At 48.2% G+C, this 22,790-nt stretch overlaps 1 protein-coding gene across 1 annotated transcript in view; it reads right to left on the bottom strand.

Annotated features, from left to right (window-relative positions):
- Positions 1-22,790, bottom strand: part of ska3 (spindle and kinetochore associated complex subunit 3) — a 75,326-nt gene that overhangs the window by 29,079 nt on the left and 23,457 nt on the right. Inside the window, exons 4-6 of the mRNA XM_038817938.1 lie at positions 20,056-20,221; positions 15,861-16,290; positions 11,894-11,961 (exon numbers count right to left, since the gene is read on the bottom strand). Coding sequence (XP_038673866.1) covers positions 11,894-11,961; positions 15,861-16,290; positions 20,056-20,221 — 664 coding nt within the window. The remainder of the gene's footprint in view (positions 1-11,893; positions 11,962-15,860; positions 16,291-20,055; positions 20,222-22,790) is intronic.

The following is a 22,790-nucleotide window of genomic DNA, read 5'->3' as shown; positions in this document are numbered from 1 at the left end:
ACCTGATCTTGGTGTTAAAAGGGTCTTTTGTCTTCTGGATGTTGTTTGGGAATTTATTAAGGATTACTTAGTGTTGTATTCTTTGGGGGTTGTATTTGAATTGATGGTTGCTAAGATGTTCACTGTATGTTTTAAAAAGGTTAACTTGAGTTCATAGAATAAACATCGTTTTGCTTTAACAAATACTGTTAGATGTCTGCTGCACCACACCTGTAGAGTGGGTCGTGTGCTCCCCATACCACAATCTATTAAAAGTCGTGGGTCAGGTGAACTCCATGATACACCTTGGGGTTCTCTAAAACCTTGCCCATAATATACTTTTGAAGTGTAGTCACTGCTGTAATGTACAAAATGTGGCATCTAATTTATGTTCAGCAAACTCCCACAAACACAAATATGAGAAATGACCAGATTATGTGTTTTTGTGAAGTTGACAAAGGGAGATTTTAAGCAGAAAAGAAAACAAAATTCCAGAGACCTCTCGTACTCAAAAACTGCTTCTGCCATTTCACACCAGAAGTAACATTCAATATGTTTGCCCAAACTTGGGAGGCCTATTAGAGTGAACCATAGAATCGCAATGATGTGCAACAGGAGGCCATTCAGCCCATATCCCCCTGCAAGCTCTTTGAAAGAGCCATCCAATTAGTATTCATTTCTTTGCTCTTTTCCTCTAACTTTGCAAATGTTTCCCTTGGAAGTATTTATCCAATTCTCTTTTGAAGTTATTACTGAATCTGCTTCCATCACTTCTTCAGTCAATACATTCCAGATCATCATAACTCACTTCATTTTTTATTTCCTCATGGACATTTGGCTCTTTTAGCAGTTACTATAAATCTTGTGTCCCTTAGTCACCGTTCCTTCTGTAACTTGAAAGTTTCTACTTACTCACCTATATCACATTTTATGATCTTGAATACCCTTAACAAATCTTCCCTTAAATCATATTAATGAGGGCAGCACGGGGACGCAGTGGCTAGAATTGCTGCCTCATGGCGCTGACGTCTCAGGTTCAATCCTGGCTATGGGTTACTGTCCGTGTGGAGTTTGCACATGATCCACGTGTTTGCGTGGGATTCGCCCCTACAACACAAAGATGTGCAGGGTGGGTGGATTGGCCACGCTAAATTGCCCCTTAATTGGAAAAAAGGAATTGGATACTCTAACTTTAAAAAAAATCGTATTAATGATCTAGATCCTGATGTGCAGGGGACAGTTTCAAAGTTTGCAGATGGGGAGTAATATAAACTGTGAAGGGGACGGCATAGAACTTAAAAAAGGACATATACAAGTTGGTGGAGTGGGCAGATAAAATTTAATGTGGAGAATGTGAGGTGATGCATTTTGGTAGGAAGAACAGAAAGGGACAATATAAAATAAAGGGGTAAAATTCTTAAAGGAGTGCAGGAGCTGGGTGTAGGGTGGCACGGTGGCATTGTGTCCCACACTGTTGCTTCACAGCGTCAGTGTCTCAGGTTCGATTCCTGGCTTGGGTCACTGTGCGGAGTCTGCACGTTCTCAGTGTGTCTGCGTGGATTTCCTCCTGCAAGTATTCTCCCTGTGTACTCGAACAGGCGCTGGAGTGTTTCAACTAGGGGTTTTTCACAGTAAGTTCGTTGTAGTGTTCATGTAAGACTACTTATGACGGACTTCCGGTGGCGGCGATGACGTAGGAAGCCGCTCATTTTGGAGCTCCCGATTCAAACTGACTTTTCGGCTCTTTTTAAAGCCCAAAACGGAATTTTTTCGACGTCTCCCGATGGGAGAAGGTGTGCTGATCGACTTTCTCCGCATTTCATGACTCGAACTCGGAGTGGAAAGGGGGAAAAAATTGCAGCAGCTCCCCAGAAAAAATGGGGGAAGGATTCCAAGATGGCGGCCGGCTGAGCACCAGAGGAGTGGAAGCAGTGGGCCCAGGAGCAGCAGCTGCTCTACTGCGCTGTTTTGCAGATTTCAAGGCTGAGGTGCTGAGCTCTCTGCAGGAAACGAATAAAAAGCTCTCGGAGATTCAGACGACCCAGGGTGCTGCCATCCAGGCGTTGCAGGCGCAGGCCACTGAACGAGAGGAGGAGGCCGGGATCCTCGTGAGTAAGGTGGAGGGACACGAGGCACTCCACAAGAAGTGGCAGGAACGCTTAGAGGAGCTTGATCACCGCATGAGGCGAAAAAATCTGCGGATCTTGGGCCCTGCGGAGGGGCTGGAGGGGTCGGACCTGACAACCTACGTGGCTACGATGCTGAACTCACTAGTGGGGGCCGGGTCTTTCCATCTGCCCTTGGAGATGGAGGGAGCACACAGAGTACTGGCCAGGAGGCCTAAGGAGAATGAATCCCCGCGTGCGGTGCTGGTGAGGTTCCACCGGTTCAGTGATCGGGAGTGTGTGCTGCGCTGGGCCAAGAAGGTGAAGAACAGCAATTGGGAGAATGGGGTAGTACGGATCTACCAGGATTGGAGTGCGGAGGTGGCTAAGTGGCGGTCCGCATTTAATCGGATGAAAGAGGTGCTTTACAAGAAAAAGATAAAGTTCGGAATGTTGCAGCCCGTGCGCCTGTGGGTAACTTATTCGGACCGGCATTATTATTTTGATTCCCCGGTGGAGGCGTGGGCCTTCGTGCGGACGGAGAAACTGGACTTGAACTAGGGGTTGGGGGGTCGGTTGTAACGCTTTATTGCTGGATTCTGCTGTTGCTGTGTTCTTTTTTTTGTACTTTTGCAATTTTGATATGGTTATTTATGGGGGTGTTGTTCTGTTATGTTTTTTTGTTGTGGGGCATTGTTTGAGTTTTGTATCTTGCGGGGAGGGTTGGGGGGGTTTGTTGTATTCTATGTCGGGTTGGGGGTATGGAGTGGGGCTGGTATTTGGGAGCTGCGTCAGAAGGGTGTGGTGGGGCAGTGCGAAAGTGTGGGCTTTCCTCTGGTTTCCCGCGCTGCGGGGCTGGGGGGTGGAGACGATGACGGGGGGAGGCGGAGCCTTAACTGGTTCTTCCCCGCGCTGGAGCGGTGCCTGGAGGAGGGATAGATTGGGGGATGATCCCACTTTGGGAGGGGTTGGGTTATTGGAGGGAGTTTCAGGGGTCAGCAGAAGTTAGCTGAACCACGGAAGTACAATGGAGGACGGTTCGCGGCTAGGAGGGTTCCTAGCCTGGGGGGGGGGGGGGGAAAGAGGGAGGGGGGGGGGGAAAAGGGGAATACCGGATTGCTGCTGGTAGGGTCAGGAAGGAGCTGGTGGGGGCTGGGGGGACAGAGGCGAGGTGTTGTCGCTGTGGGGACTGGGTCGGGCTCGGGGTGCTGGCCTGGGGCGAGCAGTCGACGGGCTATGGCTAGTCGACGGGGGAGGGGGGCGGGACGCCCTCTCATTTGGTCACCTGGAATGCGAGAGGATTGAATGGGCCGGTGAAGCGGTCGAGGGTACTTGCTCATCTGAAGGGGCTAAAGGCAGATGTGGCAATGCTTCAGGAGACCCACCTGAAGGTGGCGGACCAGGTCCGTCTGAGGAAGGGATGGGTGGGGCAGGTTTTCCACTCTGGGTTGGATGCGAAGAACCGGGGAGTGGCGATTCTGGTGGGGAAAAATGTGTCGTTTGAGGCATCGGAGGTGGTGGCGGATAAGGGGGATAGGTATGTTATGGTTAGGGGCAGGCTACAAGGAGAGAAGGTGGCACTTACTAGTGTGTATGCCCCAAATTGGGACGATGCGGGCTTTATGAGGCGTATGTTGGGACGGGTCCCGGATTTGGAGGCGGGAGGTTTGATCATGGGGGGGGACTTCAAAACGGTGTTGGATCCTTCACTGGATCGGTCCAGCTCTCGGACGGGTAGGAGGCCGGCGGCAGCCAAGGTACTGAGAGGGTTTATGGACCAGATGGGTGGGGTGGATCCATGGAGGTTTGTGAGGCCGAGGGCACGGGAGTACTCTTTCTTCTCCCACGTACATAGGGTCTACTCTCGGATAGACTTCTTCGTGGTGAGTAGGGGACTGATTCCGAGAGTGGAGGAGGCCGAGTTTTCGGCCATTGCAATCTCCGACCACGCTCCGCATTGGATAGAGTTGGAGATGGGGGAGGTGCGGGACCAGCGCCCGTTGTGGCGGTTGGATATGGGGTTGTTGGCGGAGGAGGTGTGTAGGAGGGTCCGGGCAAGTATTGAGGGGTACCTCGAGGTGAATGATACGAGGGAGGTTCATGTGGGGGTGGTCTGGGAAGCCCTGAAGGCAGTGATTCGTGGGGAGCTGATATCCATCCGGGCACACAGGGAGAGGAGTGAGAGGGATAGACTGGTGGGAAAGATGCTGGAGGTAGACAGGAGGTATGCAGAGTCACCAGAGGAGGGACTGTTGGGGGAGAGGCGCAGCCTGCAGGCTAAATTTGATTTGCTGACCACTAGAAAGGCGGAGGCACAGTGGAGGAAGGCACAACGGGCAGTGTATGAACATGGTGAAAAGGAGAGTAGGATGCTGGCTCATCAGCTCCGCAAGCGGGATGCGGCTAAGGAAATTGCTGGAGTGAGAGACAAGAGTGGGAATGTGGTGTGGAAGGGGGTAGAGGTGAATGAGGTCTTCAAGGACTTTTACGGGGAACTGTACCGGTCGGAGCCAACGGTGGAGAGGAGGGGAATGGAGAGGTTCCTCGACGGGCTTTATTTCCCGAAGGTGCAGGAGGAGCAGGTGGAGGGGTTGGGTGCGCCGATTGAGCTGGAGGAGCTAGTTAAGGGGATCGGGCAGATGCAGTCAGGGAAGGCACCGGGGCCGGATGGGTTCCCGGTGGAATTTTATAAAAAGTTTGTGGACCTACTGGGCCCCTTGCTGGTGCGGACACTTAATGAAGCGTGGGAAGGGGGGACTTTGCCCCCGACTATGTCGCGGGCGCTGATCTCGTTAATTTTAAAGAGGGACAAGGACCCCCAGCAGTGTGGTTCATACAGGCCCATATCTCTCCTCAACATAGATGCCAAGGTGCTGGCAAAAATCCTGGCCACCAGGATAGAGGACTGTGTGCCAGGGGTTGTACAAGGGAAGGTTTTGTGAAGGGAAGGCAGCTGAACACGAATGTGCGGAGATTGTTGAATGTCATCATGATGCCGGCGATTGAGGGGGAGGCAGAGATAGTGGTGGCGCTGGATGCGGAAAAGGCCTTCGATAGAGTGGAGTGGGGGTACTTATGGGAGGTGTTGGGGAGGTTTGGATTTGGTGAAGGGTTCATTAGATGGGTAAGGCTGCTATATGAGGCCCCGACGGCGTGCGTGGCCACGAATGGGAGGAGGTCGGAGTACTTCCGGCTTTACCGAGGGACCAGACAGGGTTGCCTCCTGTTCCCCTTGTTGTCTGCACTGGCAATCGAGCCGCTGGCGATGGCGTTGAGGGATTCAGAGAGGTGGAGAGGTTTGGTGCGAGGTGGGGAGGAACATAGGGTGTCGTTGTATGCCGATGACCTGTTACTGTATGTGGCGGACCCGGTGGGAGGGATGCCGGGGGTGATGGAGCTGCTAGCTGAGTTTGGGACCTTTTCAGGTTATAAACTAAATTTAGGCAAGAGTGAGGTGTTTGCGGAGTGTGCGGACAATTTGCCGAAAGACAATTAGCCGACAGACAGTTGGCCGACAGTCAATTGACAGACAGGACAATTCACAGACAGGACAATTAGCCGACAGGCAGTTGGCCGACAGACAATTGACAGACAGGACAATTCACAGACAGGACAATTGGCCGACACTTATTAAAAATAAAATAAAAAATATTATTTATTAAGGATTATTAAAAAAACTACTCATTTATATAAAAAAGACAGGAACAGTCTATTAAAAACTCTTACATACAATTATGTGCACATGCACGTAAAAATTGCAACCCATCTTCAGCATTGTAGTTGAGTACAAGTTTTTGGAGTCTTTCCTTGAGGCGAATGTATTTTTTGTTTTCCCTTGCCGCATCAGACCCTGATAATGCCTGTTCTATTATAATTTCAGTGCTTGACTGTTCAATCCTAAGCTTTTGAATTAATTTGGATAAATTAGGGTGATGGACATTGACTCTTCTACTGAAGGCGTGGTGCCACCCTTCTAGCGAGTTGTTAGTTTTTGGGAGATCACTGAGAACTCTGGAGTGACACGACCATAAATAAATGTCAAATATTGGGCGTCGACGTCTACCGCGTTGCATGATTCCTACCCATGTACACTCGAAATAAGACAGGAACTGCTCCAAAATTTCATCTGTTTGTGCATCTAAAGAATGAAGAAATTGTTCAAACAAAACAGCAACATCATCAGGTGGTACGAAAGCTATCGCTTGCAGCTGTTTTATAATGAAAGCATTTTCTCGGTCGCTGTACCACGTTTGTAAACCTGTAGTCTGTATCTTGCGCCATAAACACTGGCCAAAGTGAAAAAAACAACCATATACAGAAACGTGAGGAAAATGTTTTTTGATGCTGTTTATAGCTGCTTTCTCAAAGTCCACTGTAATAGACGTCACATTTAAATTCCTTCCTTCTGTAATGAATTTAAATATTAAATCATAATTCTCTTCACTTTTACTGTTTGTTACACAATAAAGTAGTGGCACTGTTTTACGTTCACAAATTAGTGCATGGATAGTGTATAGCTGCTTACCCAAAGGTGCAGAGTCAAAAGTCCCGTCACAAAACCACTCGGTTTTCTTGGATAAAATTTCCAAATTTTTCAACGTACCAAATATAGAAACATCTTCATTTTCATAGAGTAAAAAATCATCACCTCTTGGAGTCTTATATAGTTCTTCCTCACTTATTACTGGTCTTTTTCGTCGCACCGTACGCTTGAGAGAGTCCTTTTTTGGTAATGCTCCGACAATGGTTGAGGGGATATCGGACGTTACATTATCAATGATAGAGCTTGGCAATTGTTCAGATTGTGCAGCAAGATGTTTTATTTCTTCTTTAACTTTTGAAGCTTGATTTTCAATAGGTGTTGGCGGATGCGAGTGTTCAGAAGACGTTCTGCTAATTACGTCATCGATCGTTGTCATTCTTGCGTTGCAGACTTTACGATTTGCGCATCTCCAATAAGTCTTTGATTCCCTGGTTTTGTCAATAATATAGGCGTATCCCTCGAACAGAAGCTTTTTGCCTCCTCGCTCCGTTTTGACAAACTCCATGATAGATACTGAAGGGCTTTGAATACGTAATTTAGTATAACTATTTTAAGCGGGTTCCCTGTCGACTAATTGTCCTATCGGCCAATTGTCCTGTCTGTGAATTGTCCTGTCTGTCAACTAACTGTCTTTCGGCCAATTGTCCTACTACCGTTTGTGGTGCACCATGGAGACCAGGAGGAAGGAATTGGTAGGCTCCCGCTTAGGCGGGCAGGGGAGAGCTTTAGGTACCTGGGGGTGCAGGTGGCCAGGGACTGGGGGACTCTTCACAAACATAATTTCACCAGACTTGTAGATCAGATGGAGGAGGAGTTCAAGAGGTGGGACATGCTGCCATTGTCGTTGGCGGGGAGGGTGCAGTCCGTCAAAATGACGGTGCTTCCAAGGTTCTTGTTCCTCTTTCAGTGCCTGCCCATCTTTATCCCCAGGGCCTTCTTTAGGAGAGTGACTAGCAGTATTTTGAGCTTTGTGTGGGCACATGGGACTCCGAGAGTGAAGAGGGTGTTCCTGGAGCGAGGGAGGGATAGAGGCGGGCTGGCGCTGCCCAACCTTCTGGGGTACTATTAGGCGGCCAATGTGTCAATGGTGCGTAAATGGGTGATGGAGGGGGGAGGGGCGGCGTGGAAAAGAATGGAGATGGCATCATGTAGAGGTACGAGCCTGGGGTCCATGGTAACGGCGCCGTTGCCGCTCTCCCCTAAGAGGTTTACCACGAGCCCGGTGGTGCCGGCGACCCTAAGAATCTGGGGACAGTGGAGACGGCATAGGGGGGAAACAGGGGGCTCGATGGAGGCTCCATTGGGTGGCAATCATCGGTTCATCCCAGGGAACAGGGATGGGGGATTTAGGGGGTGGCAAAGGGTGGGCATCAGTAAATTGAGGGACCTGTTTATTGGCGGGAGGTTTGCGGGCCTGGGGGAACTGGAAGATAAATTTGGGCTTCCCCAAGGGAACATGTTCAGATACTTACTGGTAAAGGCATTTGCTAGGCGACAGGTAGAGGGATTCCCTTTGCTGCCCTCGCGGGAGACGATGGACAGAGTGCTTTCGGGGGTGTGGGTCGGAGAGGGGAAGGTGTCTGACATCTATAAGGTAATGCAGGAGGTGGAGGAGTCGTCAGTGGAGAAGCTGAAGGCTAAATGGGAGGAGGAATTCGGGGAGCAGATAGAGGACGGGACTTGGGCGGATGACTTGGAGAGAGTCAACTCTTCCTCCTCATGTGCGAGGCTTAGTCTCATCCAATTTAAGGTGCTGCACCGGACCCATATGTCCGGGACTAGGATGAGTAGGTTCTTTGGGGGTGAGGACAGGTGCACCAGATGTTCGGGGAGTCCAGCGAACCATGCCCATATGTTCTGGGCATGCCCAGCACTGGAAGAATTCTGGAAGTGGGTGGCGGGGACGGTGTCGAGGGTGGTTGGATCCAGAGTCAAACCAGGGTGGGGACTCGCGGTTTTTGGAGTTGCGGTAGAGCTGGGAGTGCAGGAGGCGAAAGAGGCCGGTGTCCTGGCCTTTGCGTCCCTAGTAGCCCGACGAAGGATCTTGCTACAGTGGAAGGATGCGAGGCCCCCAAGTGTGGAGACCTGGATCAGTGACATGGCGGGATTTATAAAATTGGAAAGGGTCAAATTTGCCCTGAGAGGATCAATACAAGGGTTCTATAAACGATGGCAGCCTTTTCTGGACTTCCTGGCTCAAAGATAGGTATCTTGGTCAATAGCAGCAGCAACACGGGGGGGGGGGGGGGGGGGGGGGGGGGGGGGGGGGGGGGGGGGGGGGTGTTCCATATTGTAGTTTCTATTATGTAACTTAATATTGTGTTAATTTGCGTTGTGGTTAAAATGCTGTGTTGTTCATGGAGGTGGGGGCGAATGTTTATGATTGCTAATATTATTGTTATTTTTGGTATTTTAATATGGTTCGTTGTGTATACATTCAAATTTTTCAATAAAATTATTTAAAAAAAAGACTACTTATGACAATAAAGATTGTGTTATATTATAGATCATTGACGATGGCAGGACTGGTGGCGAGAGTAATAAATAAAGCATATAGTATCCCAAGCTTTATTGATATGGGGTATAGAATAACGAGCAAGTTGGTTATGTTTAACTTGTATAAGACACTATTTAGACTGGAATAGTGTACATGTTCTGGGTGCCACACTGTAAGAAGGATGTGATTGCATTGGAGAGATTGCAGAAGGCGCATACAAGAATGGTTCCAGGAATGAGAAACTTCAGTTATTAGGATAGATTGGAGAGGTTGGGACCTTTCATACAATGAGTGGTTTGAGTCTGGAATTGTGTGGAGGCAGGTTCAATCGAGGCATTTAAGAGAGCATTAGATGAATACTTGAATAGAAATGATGTGCAGGTCTACAGGAAAAGGGGCAAGTCATGATGATGCTTGTTTGGAGAGCCAGAGCAGAACGATGGACCAAATGCCCACCTTCTTCCCGTTAACAATGTGATTCTGAGAATGTGAAGCTGTGGAAGTGATTCAATGGCATTCTTGCGACTGTTGATTCTTGGGTTCAGTAGATTGTTAAAGAACTCTGCCAACAAATAAGTATCTCAAGCCTGTTCGTTAGGATCTGACCGCAATCTGCTGAGAGAATGGGTGTCAACCACTGGCTTGGGAGTCAGAACATTTGAGACCTTCATGGAGTTCAGTTTGTGCTTATCGACAGCTTCCTGAAGCTCTGCAGCCTTGGTAGGCTCAGCTCAGTGGGCTAGACAGCTTGTTTGTGATGCAGAACAAGGCCAGCAGCGCGGGTTCAATTCCCGTGCCAGCTTACCTGAACAGGCGCCGGAATGTGGCGACTAGGGACTTTTCACAGTAACTTCATACTTGGAGACTGGTTTAGCACAGTGGGCTAAATAGCTGGCTTGTAATGCAGAACAATGTCAGCAGCGCGGGTTGAATTCCTGTACCAGCCTCCCCAACAGGCACCGGAATGTGGCGACTAGGGGCTTTTCACAATAACTTCATTGAAGCCTACTTGTGTGACAATAAGTGCTTATTATTATCATTGCTCGCCTCCCACTGGTACCGCATTTCTCAGGTTTGTCTGCAGCATGTTTTTGCTTGATGATATTTGGCTCTTGGTGATTTTTCACCATTTATGTAAGATCTGTGAGCATTGTACAGATTATCCAGCAATTTGACTCCATCATTTTCTTATGAAGCAGTTTTGATGCTTCCAGGGCAGCACAGTGGTACAGTGGTTTCCCACTGCTGCCTCGCGGCACCGAGGTCCCAGGTTCGATTCCGGCCCTGGGTCACTGTTTGTGTGGAGTTTGCACATTCCCTCGTGTTTGCGTGGGTTGTGCCCCAACAATCCAAAGCTGTTCAGGGTAGGTGGATTGGCCACACTAAATTGCCCCTTAATTGGAAAAAATGAATTGGGTACTCTTAAATTTATTTAAAAAAAGTTTTGGTGCTTCCACTGGATGAATCCAAAGGACCTCAAGTGCTGTGCCAAGTGACATTCCTTAACATAGACATGGAAGATCCTTGAAGTTATCTTCTGGGTTACCAGCAAACTCACATTTTTGTTCCAGTTCCTGTCTCTTGGCTGCACCCTTTAGGATAGTTACATCAGAGGCGGCATGGTGCACAGTGGTTAGCACTGCTGCCTCATGGCGCTGAAGACCCGGGATCGATCCCGGCCCTGGGTCACTGTCCGTGTGGAATTTGCACATTCTCCCTGTGTCTGTGTGGGTCTCACCTCCACAACCCAAAGATGTGCAAGGTAGGGGAATTGGCCACGCTAAATTGTCCCTTAATTGTAAAAAAAGAATTGGGTACCCTAATTTTAAAAAGTTACATCAGGTTTCCTGGTGGTTTGACTGTCATAATGCATTAGGTGTCATCTTGAAAGACATGATGCTCCTGACAAGCCAAAGAGGTGCTGAAGGCTGCTCAAACTAAGGCAACGGGTTTAGAGTGCATATCTTGATTGCTCAGTTACGCAATAATGTAGTTTAACACGTGCCAATGTTTAGATCTAGGGTGTATCCATGTTGTTTATGTTTATCAACTAGTTGTAACATTGTGTGTGATGAAAAGATCAACTCAGTATGCTTAGAGAGAAGAAATTGGCTGTTGGAGTTTAATCTACCAATACTGTGTTGTTCTATTATCCCTTCCGGGGCAGGTTTAGCACAGGGCTTAAGAGCTGGCTTTCAAAGCAGACCAAGGCAGGCCAGCAGCACGGTCAATTCCGGTACCAGCCTCCCCGAACAGGCGCCGGAATGTGGCGACTAGGGGCTTTTCACAGTATCTTCATTTGAAGCCTACTTGTGACAATAACTGATTTTCATTTCATTTCTTTTCTGTGTATTGCAGTCTGAACCATCATGACACTGAAACCATCAGGGCGATAAGTTTGTCCTAGTTCCTGAGATCATTATTGAATGCTTCTTTGACCTCAACTGAATGTCACTGTTGGTACATTGTGTGGACGGTACCTCATGGATTCAAAAGCCTGTCCTAGTTTGGCACCATCTACCAATTTGATCAAATTGCACGGAGGTTTTTGAAAGCAAACCATGCTCTATGAAAAATCCAAAGAGTGCCAAAACCTCAGCAATGGACACTTTACAATTTGTTGTTGTACTGAATACTAATTGTTTGGATTGGGTTTGCAGCCTAAAAGCAACCGGTTAGAAGGTCTACCAATTCATTCTCTAGGTCTAATATTATTCAGTAATAGAAGTTTCACTCTCAAATATTTGAAATATTCAGCCCCATACTCACGGTTGGGTGCCTGGTGTGTCATAGAAGATATATCCGTTTCAACTTGTTTGGACACAGATGCTTGCCAGGGTCATCTTTTAATTGTTGGTATAGGATTACAACTGGAAAACAATTTTTGGGGGGGGGAAAGAAACACAATCACACTGCTGTAAATTAATCCTCATTAGGTAAGAGTAGTGACAAATGCAATACATACAATGTTACTGGCAAAGGTCAATTATACAATAAAACTTAAAACGGCCATTTCTTTGGGATGGAATGAGAGGGTGAATAATGCAAATATTTAATTTTTCTCCATAACCTTGGTCATAAATGCCAAGTAAATGGCATACACATAACACCAACACACTAAAGCTGGTCTAAAAAATGGTCAGATAACCAAAAGCTTGGTCAAAAAGGTAGGTTTTACAGCGCTGGCCCCGCACCTGCGGGAGATGTTCACAGACTCGCTAGCTAGGGGCACGTTGCCACCCACGTTAGCACAGGCCTCAATCTCGCTGATACCTAAGAAAGACAAAGACCCAACGGAATGTGGGTCATACAGACCCATATCTCTGCTGAATGCAGACGCCAAAATACTGGCCAAAATCCTAGCCAAAAGGCTAGAAGACTGTGTACCTGAGGTGGTCACAGAGGACCAGACGGGCTTTGTCAAAGGTAGACAGCTTACCGCGAACATCAGGCGCCTGCTGAACGTGATAATGACCCCCTCCGGGGAGAGAACACAAGAGGTGATCGTCTCCCTGGACGCAGAAAAGGCCTTCGACAGAGTCGAGTGGAAATACCTCATAGAGATACTGGAGCGGTTCGGGCTTGGAACAGGGTTCACCGCTTGGGTAAGCTCCTGTACAACGCTCCCCATGGCGAGTGTACAGACCAACAATACCAACTCCCAATACTTCCAGCTGCACAGGGGCACCAGACAAGGATGCCCACTGTCCCCGCTGCTGTTCGCACTAGCAATTGAACCGCTAGCAATCGCGCTCAGGGCAGCAAAAAATTGGAGGGGGATCCGAAGGGGAGGTAGAGAGCACAGAGTCTCACTCTATGCGGATGATCTGCTCCTCTATATCTCGGACCCACAAAGCAGCATGGACGGAATCATCGCGCTCCTGAAAGTTTGGAGCCTTCTCGGGCTACAAACTCAACATGAGCAAAAGTGAGATCTTCCCATTACACCCGCAAGGGGGGGGGGGGGCAGCACTAAAGGGGCTGCCGTTCAAACAAGCCCGACATAAATTCCGCTACCTGGGGATCCAAATAGCCCATGACTGGAAAGGGATCCACAAATGGAACCTCACCAGCCTGATGGAGGAAGTTAAAAGGACCTGCAAAGATGGAACACACTCCCGCTCTCCCTCGCGGGGAGAGTTCAGACGATCAAAATGAACGTACTGCCCAGGTTCCTCTTCCTGTTTAGATCCATTCCGATCTACATCCCCAAGGCCTTTTTCAAAGCGCTGGACAAACTCATCATGGCGTTCGTATGGGGGGGGGGTAAAAATGCTAGGATCCCAAAGAAGGTCTTACAAAAACAAAAACCAGGGGAGGGTTAGCCCTCCCGAATCTACAATTCTACCACTGGGCAGCAACAGCCGAGCGAGTAAGGGGATGGATCCAGGAGCCAGAAGCTGAGTGGGTGCGTGCGGAGGAGGCCTCCTGCATGGGAACCTCCCTCCGGGCCCTCGCCACGGCAGCACTCCCATCCCCACCCAAAAAACACTCCAGCAGCCCAGTGGTGACAGCCACCCTCCAATCCTGGAACCAACTGCGGCAGCAACTTGGCCTGACCAAAATGTCGAACAGGGCTCCCATCTGCAACAACCATAGGTTCAAACCAGCACTGACCGACGCCACCTTCAAAAGGTGGAGGCAGGACGGGGGGACACTGACAGTCAGGGACCTATACACGGACGACAGGATCGCAACACTGGACGAATTGACAGAGAAATTTCAGCTAGCTGGGGGGAACGAGCTACGGTACCTGCAGCTCAAAAACTTCCTACGAAGGAGACAAGGACGTACCCACAACCGCCACGACAGACACTACTGGAAGACCTACTGGACGCAAGTATCCTAGAGAAAGGGAACTGTAGTGACATGTATGACCGACTGGTAGATAGGGACGACACCGTACTGGACGCAACAAGGAGGAAATGGGAGGACGACCTGGGGATGGAGATAGGGTGGGGACTCTGGAGCGAAGCACTGCATAGAGTCAACTCCACCTCCACGTGCGCAAGGCTCAGCCTGACGCAACTAAAAGTGGTACATAGAGCCCACTTAACAAGAACCCGTATGAGTAGGTTCTTCCCGGAGGTGGAAGACAGATGTGAACGGTGCCAAAGAGGCCCGGCCAACCACGCCCACATGTTCTGGTCTTGCCCCAGACTCGTGGAGTACTGGACAGCCTTCTTCGAGGTTATGTCCAAAGTGGTGGGAGTGAGGGTGGAGCCAGGCCCGATAGTGGCGGTCTTCGGGGTTTCAGAACAGCCAGATCTATTCCTGGGGAGGAGGGCGGACGCCCTTGCCTTTGCCTCCCTGATCGCCCGCCGTAGAATCCTGTTTGGCTGGCGGTCAGCAGCACCGCCCAGAGCTGCGGACTGGCTGTCCGACCTCTCGGAATCTCTCCAAATGGAGGAAAATCAAATTTGCCATCCGAGGGTCGGACGACGGCTTCCACAGAACGTGGGAGCCATTCATGCAACTGTTCCGGGACCTATTTGTGGCCAATGTACAAGAGGAAGAATAGTCGGGGGAAGGTAGCGGGAGGGGGGGGGGGCTACAGGTTCGTTACGGGGGTTCGATGGCTAGCTAAGGCCCAAAACCAAACTAAATAAACATGTTGAGGGGGGGGGGGGGGGGGCGCAGTTACTACTACGAAGATGCTTACCTGTAAATATGTATGTTAATTTTTGCGTGTTTGTTTTTTTTTCTCTCTCCTAACAATTTGTAATTTGTTCAATATAAAATATGAAAACTGAATAAAAACATTTATAAAAAAAAAGGTAGGTTTTAAGACCAGTAAGTGGGATTCATGGAGAATGCAGTCGATCCTGTTTGGAGTTGATTATTTTTCCCACACCAAAGATTTGGGCCCAGAGGAGGAACTCGGGCCAAATCTCAGTTTTCCAGCCTGAGAGAGCAGAAGGATGGAACTGCAAGGAAACAGGGAGGATACAAAAGCAAACTGCTGCTTGCAAGAGGGTTAAACAATGATCCTGCAGAGTTTAAAAAAAAATAAGATTCACTTGATGATGGGCCTCCCCAGAGGTAAACCACCTGGGAATTGCAAGGCTTTAAATTCACCAAAGGACTCATCTGGCATCATAAAAGTGGGATATCAAACAAAACCTCTTATGGGGTAATTATTTTGGTGCTCATGCCCAACTATGTTAGTTGGTATGCAATGTAATAAAGCATGCAAGCGGCAAGCAGTGCAGGAATCATTCTCAAAATGTCCCAGAGCCTGCCACAGCTAAATCCATCACTTGCAACTGACCAATCAGGCCACTTGGAATAACTACATTTTGATCGCAGTACTGTGAAAGTCTAGTTGTGTATTATATTTTTGAGGGTGCATCATATTCAGAAAATTACATTTAAGTGCCCTGCCATTATGATGAAAGATATCGTAAAACAAAGCCTTCTAGTTTAATTTTAATCACACAGGGGCAAGCATGTTCAAATAAACATACAACCATTGCTATTGCAAATGATACATTAGCACAAACATGTCACTGGAATTTCTAAAAGCAACAGATCAATTCTATTCTGAACTTTTGGGGTGGGGGGGGGGGGGGGGGGGGCTGGGGGATAACATTAATCCAACTAAAATTTAGGTTTGCACTGAACTATTCACTAATGATCTGTTTCTAAATCAGGTAGAATAATCATAATCACAGATTACTGGAAACAATAGAAATCCAAATTACAATTATTTCTAAAAACATTATAAAACCATTACCTGTTGATTTCTGGTTGAGCACATTTATTGTATAGTGCCAAAGTAAAGTCAGTTACACAACCAGTATATTCGGTGATATCAAAATGTTCCACCTTCGGAGTGAGGAGCATCTCATCATCCAGTTTTAATGCGCATTTTGGTGTCTTTGGCATAATTGGACCTTGTAATGTTGAAGAATGCCCATTTCCAGAGAATTCTGGAGTGATTTGGGGATTTGAAGGTAGATTACATTCTGGCACCCCCCATGCATTTTGAAACATCATGTGACCAAGTCCAAAATCTTCAAGCTTAGGGGTACGCAAGGAGTCATTCAGCAAAGGTTTATCATGTAATGGAGTGACAACTTCATCATTTTGATCTGCACCTTCAGGTTCAGGTTCAGAATTTTCAATCCCATCCATTACAGTATTCATCAATTCCGACTCTGCTCCTTGGGAGGAAAAAACAATTAATTTTCTTTGAAGATTTTCCACTTCCCTTTTCCTTAATTTCCCCCCCCCCACCATGGACTGAAGAGTCAGCTCAGCATTAACAAAGGCACACACAAGGGTTTCAGTAGATGAGCTGAGAAAGGAGCATTCTCAAACGATGAAATAAGATGGAATTAGATTGTGCTAGTGATGGCATGATACATAATTGAAAGCTCACCTTCGGGGCAAACATGACACTAAAGCTGCAAACAATATATTTCAGTCACAGGCAATTGCTGGGAGGGAAATGGAGTTGATGACGGGGGAATAGATTAGATGACAGGATTAAAGGCAATGGCTTCAGTATAACTGATAGCCTATGTCTGGCTCAATGTGTACATTTGCAAAATCTGCCCTTTTGGATGCTCGACAGGGGTCAACTGTACAGCTTAATTGCATTTTGAAAGATCATGGCATGGAAGTTGGAAACTTTTTAAAGTTACCTTGAAGTAAAGAACATTGCAACAGGGTCACTGCTGAAACTTTCTACTATAGATTGTAAATCGATAACTCTTCCAACAATTCTCCCTAATAGTTGTTTGGTAACAAAAAAAGGGCATTTCAAAGTTTTGCCGTTGCATTTATCATGACACTTTGCAAGAATATGGTACAAGGAGAAAACAATTTATATTGTACGAGAAGAGAGAACTGATATGGTAGAGGCATTGCCATGGAGAATTCACCGGTGATGGTGACTGACAGTTAATTGCCAAGCATTGCTTGAAATTTAAACCAGGCAGCTTGACCCAGATTGATCATGGCATTACCCTGCAGAATGAATCAGCAAAAGACGGTCATTTATATTTCTCAGCTGAAACAGGCACAATGTTACATGTTCTTTCTGTCTGCAAAGCATAGGCTAATTGGATACAGACTATACCTTTGCTCGTTGCGATCAGCAACTGGGATATGCTGTCTGATACAGTTCACCAATCTTTGGGACTTGCGGTCGACATACCTAGCATTAAACTGGCACGGAAATTCATCTAACTGTAGCACAGTGATTAGCACTGTTACTTCACAGCGCCCCAGGGTCCCATGTTCAACTCCCGGCTTGTGTCACTGCCTGTGCGGAGTTTGCACGTTCTCCCTGTGTCTGTGTGGGTTTCATGCGGGTGCTCCATTTTTTCCCTCCACAAGTCCCAAAAAGATGTGCTGTTAGGTAATTTGGACATTCCGAATTCACCCTCCGTGTATCCGAACAGAAACCGGAATGTGGCGACTCGGGGCTTTTCACAGTAACTTCATTGCAGTGTTAATGTAACCCTACTTGTGACAATAAAGATTATCTACCACATTACTCATTTGTGTGCTAGGCAGAACATCCTTTTGGCTTGAAGGCAGCATCCGGTTAGAGGCGAACAAGACTCGTGTTGTTACGGCTAAGTGGTAGTGTGAAACAGTTAGTTTTGCCTGTTGCTCAAAATTTTGATAAAGGGGCAATTTAGTGTGGCCAATCCACCTCCCTTGCACATCTTTTAGGTTGTGGGGGTGAGACCCATGCAGACACGGGGAGAATGCATTTTGCTTTTTCAGGGTAATTTGAGGTAGAGGTAGACTGGGCACTTTTCAGGGCCAAAAGTCTGTTCATGAGTTTGCATGAGAACAGTGCAAAATTATCTGACCAGAAAAGCCATTATCCTGCAGGATGCGCCTTATTTCAGCATTAAGCTTGCATGATGAGCAAGTGGCCAGGCCTTATTTACAAGGTTGCCAATAAGACCAGTCTTATGGATGTGAAATGTTGAGAGATTCTGGGCGGGAGTGTTTGCGGCGATAGCAAGGATAGTGGGGGAGGCAGTTGAGCTGGACCCTTTGGTGGCAAATATTTGGGTATTGGAGAAGCCGAAGTTGATGGAGGGGAGGAAGGCTGATGTTGCGGCCTTATCTTCTCTGCTTGTCCGGCGACAAATTTTATTGGAGTGGCGGTCAGCAACGCCACAAGTGGCCTGGCTGGATGATTTATATGACTTTCTTCGGCTGGAAAAAGTTAAATAAGAGTTTAGGGGTTCAGAGGAGGGTTTCGAGACAAGGTGGGAGATGTTCGTGACCGTGTTTGAGGAGTTGTTTGTTGCGGGACGAGGGAAGGGGAGTTTGAAAAATTGGTACAAACTGTATAGTTGTGTATTGGAAAGTTTGTTTCCTGAACTGTTTGTGTGTTGTAACTTTTTATACATGTTTGGAATAAAATATGTTAAGAAAAAGACCAGTCTTATGGCATGAGGAACTGTAAGAATCCCAACGCGTGTACTGACGAGTGAAGATAGGCTTGCGGTAGACTACGGTAGAGAACTCCCTGGCAGATTTCTCAATTGGTACGCCAAGGAAAGGGAGTTCATTTGGATGTTCCATTTCAACAGTGAATTTGAATGCAGGATGGAGCCCATTAAGTCATGCAAGGAAATTACTACATGCAGTTATGCCTTTAAATACCGCAAACATATCATTCACATATCAGAAATATGCAAGTTGTAGGAGGTTAGGTGTCATTGCATTGAAGACATTTCTCATGAAGCCCAGCAAACATGTTTGCAGGAACTGGACCTAGAGGGGATCCCATGGCAACCATCTATTTGGGCATACGTGGTGTCATAAAATGGAGTGCAACTGCATGCGTTGCTGAGTTCATAATTTCAATGAATACTGATTCAGCAATTCTTACTAAATATTATTTTGAAATGGGTGCATGTAGAATACTACCTGAAATAATTTTATATAAGGATAGTTCACAGAATCCTTAGTGCAGGTGGCCAGTCGGCCCATCGTATGCACTGCCCCTCCGAAAGAGCACCCTACGTAGGCCCACTCCCCCACCCTATCCCCGTAACCCTATCTAACCTGCACAACTTTTGGACTGTGGGAGGAAACTGGAGCACCCAGAGGAAACCCACACAGACACGGGGAGAACTTCACGCCGTCAAATAATAGCCAGTTGAATAATTATTATTCTGAAATTTAGGTTCCATGGAATAAAACATTGATTCCAGTTTGTAACTTTTTGTAAGTTACAATTTAGTTTATAATGTTATGGATTCAATTTTGGGTGCAGAAAGAGGGAAAGTTTTTCAAAACAGTATGCTTAATCTGGACCAAGTCACTATGGTACATGCGGAATACCGATATCACATACAAAACTGTGAATTTTGTTGTGCAAGTTCGATTATGTAAACTTCTGTTTACACAGTAAAATCCCACCCTTTGCAACTTCCTGGTTCAGGTTTTCCTTAACTTTTGCTTTGTACATCGTACATGAGCAATGTTCACTCAGCCACATTTTTTCCCCCTCTCTCTTCACTCGGGGAGACGGCAGCCAAGACGGAGCAAAGACTGGAATGGTTTCAGATGATGTGTAGCCTAAATGAAGCGACTAACCTAGAAATGTCCGAATCGTTAGGTCTAGAGCCACAATAATAGCTCTATTCAATTTTTAATCTTCACATGTATTGCTCAGAGGCTCCCCCATCTGCTGTATACAGGTACTGCACCACAATTTGCTGTAAAATAACTGCCCAAACCAATGCTGCCCTCGCATGGCTGGAACCTATCTAAATGTGTCCCATCCAAAAGCATGTTCCCCATTCACGCTCTGCGGGAACGTATCTCCCATGAACTTCACTAGCACGTTATAATACCTTTCTGGGACATACGGAGAACATAACACTACAGCAAGTCACAATGTTTCATATTGAAGATTCTTTAATCAGTGGACAAATCTGCTCATTTACCTTTATCTTTTCTGTGCAAGGGTTCATAGCCATAATTCTGAAAGTGCTCTTCGATTTCTTCAAGTAATGCACAATTCTTGTGCTGCAGTATCTGGAAGGCTCTAATTAAATCAATATTCTCTTTGTATTCATGATCAAGGGTTTCCACCTTTTTTTGAACATCTGCCTTTAAAAAAGTAAAAGGTTTCAAGACTTCTTGAAATGAATTATGCAGAAGCTTAAATCTACCCAAGCATCACTATGCACTGTTGAAAATGTTAATGCTCAGTTCTGACAAAGTTTCAGTTGAATTCTCATTTTGTTTCAAAGTATTCTGCAACTTTCATAATACTGGGGGTGGAATTAGATCCTCAATATCACAGAACATGAGCTGGATTCTCCGCAGCCCCGCGCCGAAATCATATTTGGCGCGGGGGCGGAGAATCCAATTTCATGCCGAAATTGGACCCAGCGATTCTCTGGGACGCGAGAATCAACGTGTTCGCGGAGTACTCCGCATGGCTGGCGGGGGGGCCATTGCCAGAGGCCCGCCCAGCGATCCTCCGCACCCGACTGGCTGAGTTCCCGACACCATGGTTCTAACCACCTGTGGCCGTTTGGGAAGCTCGCGTGGCGGCTGCAGACTCAGTCCTCGGACGCCCTGCTGGTGGTGGGGGGTGCCTTATAGGTGGCCGGGGGGGGGGGGGCAGATCAGGGCGGTCGGATCTTCGCAGGCCTACATTTTTCATCTGCCTCCACGGTCCAAGTCCGCCATAGGCTCGGCGTGGCCGCCACCATGCGCATGCGCGGACTCAAAACCGGAAGTGCGGGGACCCGTATCCGCAGCTAAAGCTGTGTGAATCACTCTGGGTCCCTGCAGGTGAGTGAATTGGCTGATTTTTAAAAATAGAAATCTTCAGTGTGAAACGGCAGCATTTACATGCCGGCGTGGGGGTCACAATCCCATTTTGGGAAACTCCAGCCCCATATGTTGGAAAAGCAATGTAAAAAATTACCAGATGAGCACAAGGCACTGTGTTGGACAAGAATGGAGGGAAGGCAGATAGAAATCAACAATAAGTATAAAACATAAAGTGGCTACAATGGGACATGATTAATTTGGGATCAGGGTCAGGAGTAGGGTGGCACGGATGGAAAGATGCAATAGGAACCTTGAACCTTAAGGTATACAGCAGCATTCTTCTGCAAGACTACCGACTCGCATCATTTGGTGGTGCTGTACAAAATTTCAACATTGAACTGGATTAATAGTGCTACAAATGTTATTACTGAAGACTATTAAGAATAAACCTCTCCCCCTTCTCCCCCTCCTCCCCTCTTCCCCTCTTCCCCCCCTCCTCCCCCCTTCCCCTCTTCCCCCCCCCATCTCCCCTTCCCCTCCCTCCCCCCCCTCCCTTCCCCTCTCCCTTCCCCTCCCCTCCCTCCCCCTTCCTATCCCCCCTTCCCCTCCCTCCTCTCCCCCCTCCTTCCCGCCCTCCCCTTCCCCCCCATCCCTCCTCCCCCTTTCCCCCCTCCCCCCTCCTTCCCCTTTCCCCCCACCTTCTCCTTCCCCTTCCCCCCTCCTGGCTAGGACCCCTCCTAGCCGCGTCTCTCCCTCCACTGTACTCCCATGAGCCAGCTGACTTCTGCTGACCCCGGCAGCTCCCGCTCTAACTCTGACCCCTCCCGATATGAGGTCCCCCCCCCCCCCCCTCCTCCCCTGCATCAGCTCCTGGGCACCGCTTCGACGCGGGAAACCTGGTCTAGTAACCCCGCCCCTCGCCACCAGCTCCACCCCCTCATCCCGCAGCGCAGGAAACCAGAGAAAAGCCCGCGCTTTCACACTGCCCCACCCCACCAATGCAGCTCCCAAACTGCAGTCCCAACCCAACCACCAACTCCGTACAAACAAAGACACAGATCAACCACAAACCCCAGTACCCCCCTTAGAACACAGAACGATAACCCACATCGTCCGAAAGCGAGAGAAAAAACAAAAACAAACAGAATAACCCGCTACAGCATAAACAATGATACATGAATAGAATAGAAAAACTCCCACAGCCCCCAATCTCTAGTTCGAGTCCAGCCTATCAGCCTGCACAAAGACCCACGCTTCCCCCGGGGACTCAAAGTAGTGATGCCGGTCCTTGAAGGTGACCCACAGGCGCGCAGGCGGCAACATGCTGAACTTCACCTGCTTTCCATGGAGCACCGCCTTCGTCCGGTTAAACCCGGCTCTCCGCTTGGCCACCTCCGCACTACCGAATTCTCCCACTTACTACTCCTCACCTTCTTGGCCCATCGGAGAACACACTCCCGGTCACTGAATCGATGGAACTGCACCAGCACCGCCCGCGGGGGTTCATTCGCCTTAGGCCACCTGGCCAGCACTCTATGGGCCCCCTCCAGCTCCAGGGGCAGATGGAAGGATCCTGCCCCCACCAGCGAGTTCAACATCACGGCCACATAGGCCGGCAGGTCCGCCCCCTCCAGCCCCTCCTCGAGGCCCAGGATCCGCAGGTTCTTCCTCCATGACCGAAGCTCCATCTCCTCGAACCGATCTTGCCACTTTTTATGAAGTGCCTCGTGTATCTCCACCTTCCCCACGAGGGCCGAAACCTCCTCCTCGCGCTCAGAGGCCTGCTGCTGCAACTCGAGTATCGCTGCACCCTGGGTTGTCTGGGTCTCCAGCAGCTTACTCGTCGTCACCTTCAGGGATTCCAACAACTCCCCTTTCAGCTCCGTGAAATAGC

This window comes from Scyliorhinus canicula, chromosome 14 (assembly GCF_902713615.1).
Source record: "Scyliorhinus canicula chromosome 14, sScyCan1.1, whole genome shotgun sequence".
Classification (NCBI taxonomy): Eukaryota; Metazoa; Chordata; class Chondrichthyes; order Carcharhiniformes; family Scyliorhinidae; genus Scyliorhinus; species Scyliorhinus canicula.
Note: the sequence above shows the minus strand (reverse complement) of the source record. Positions and strands in the feature narration are given on the sequence as shown.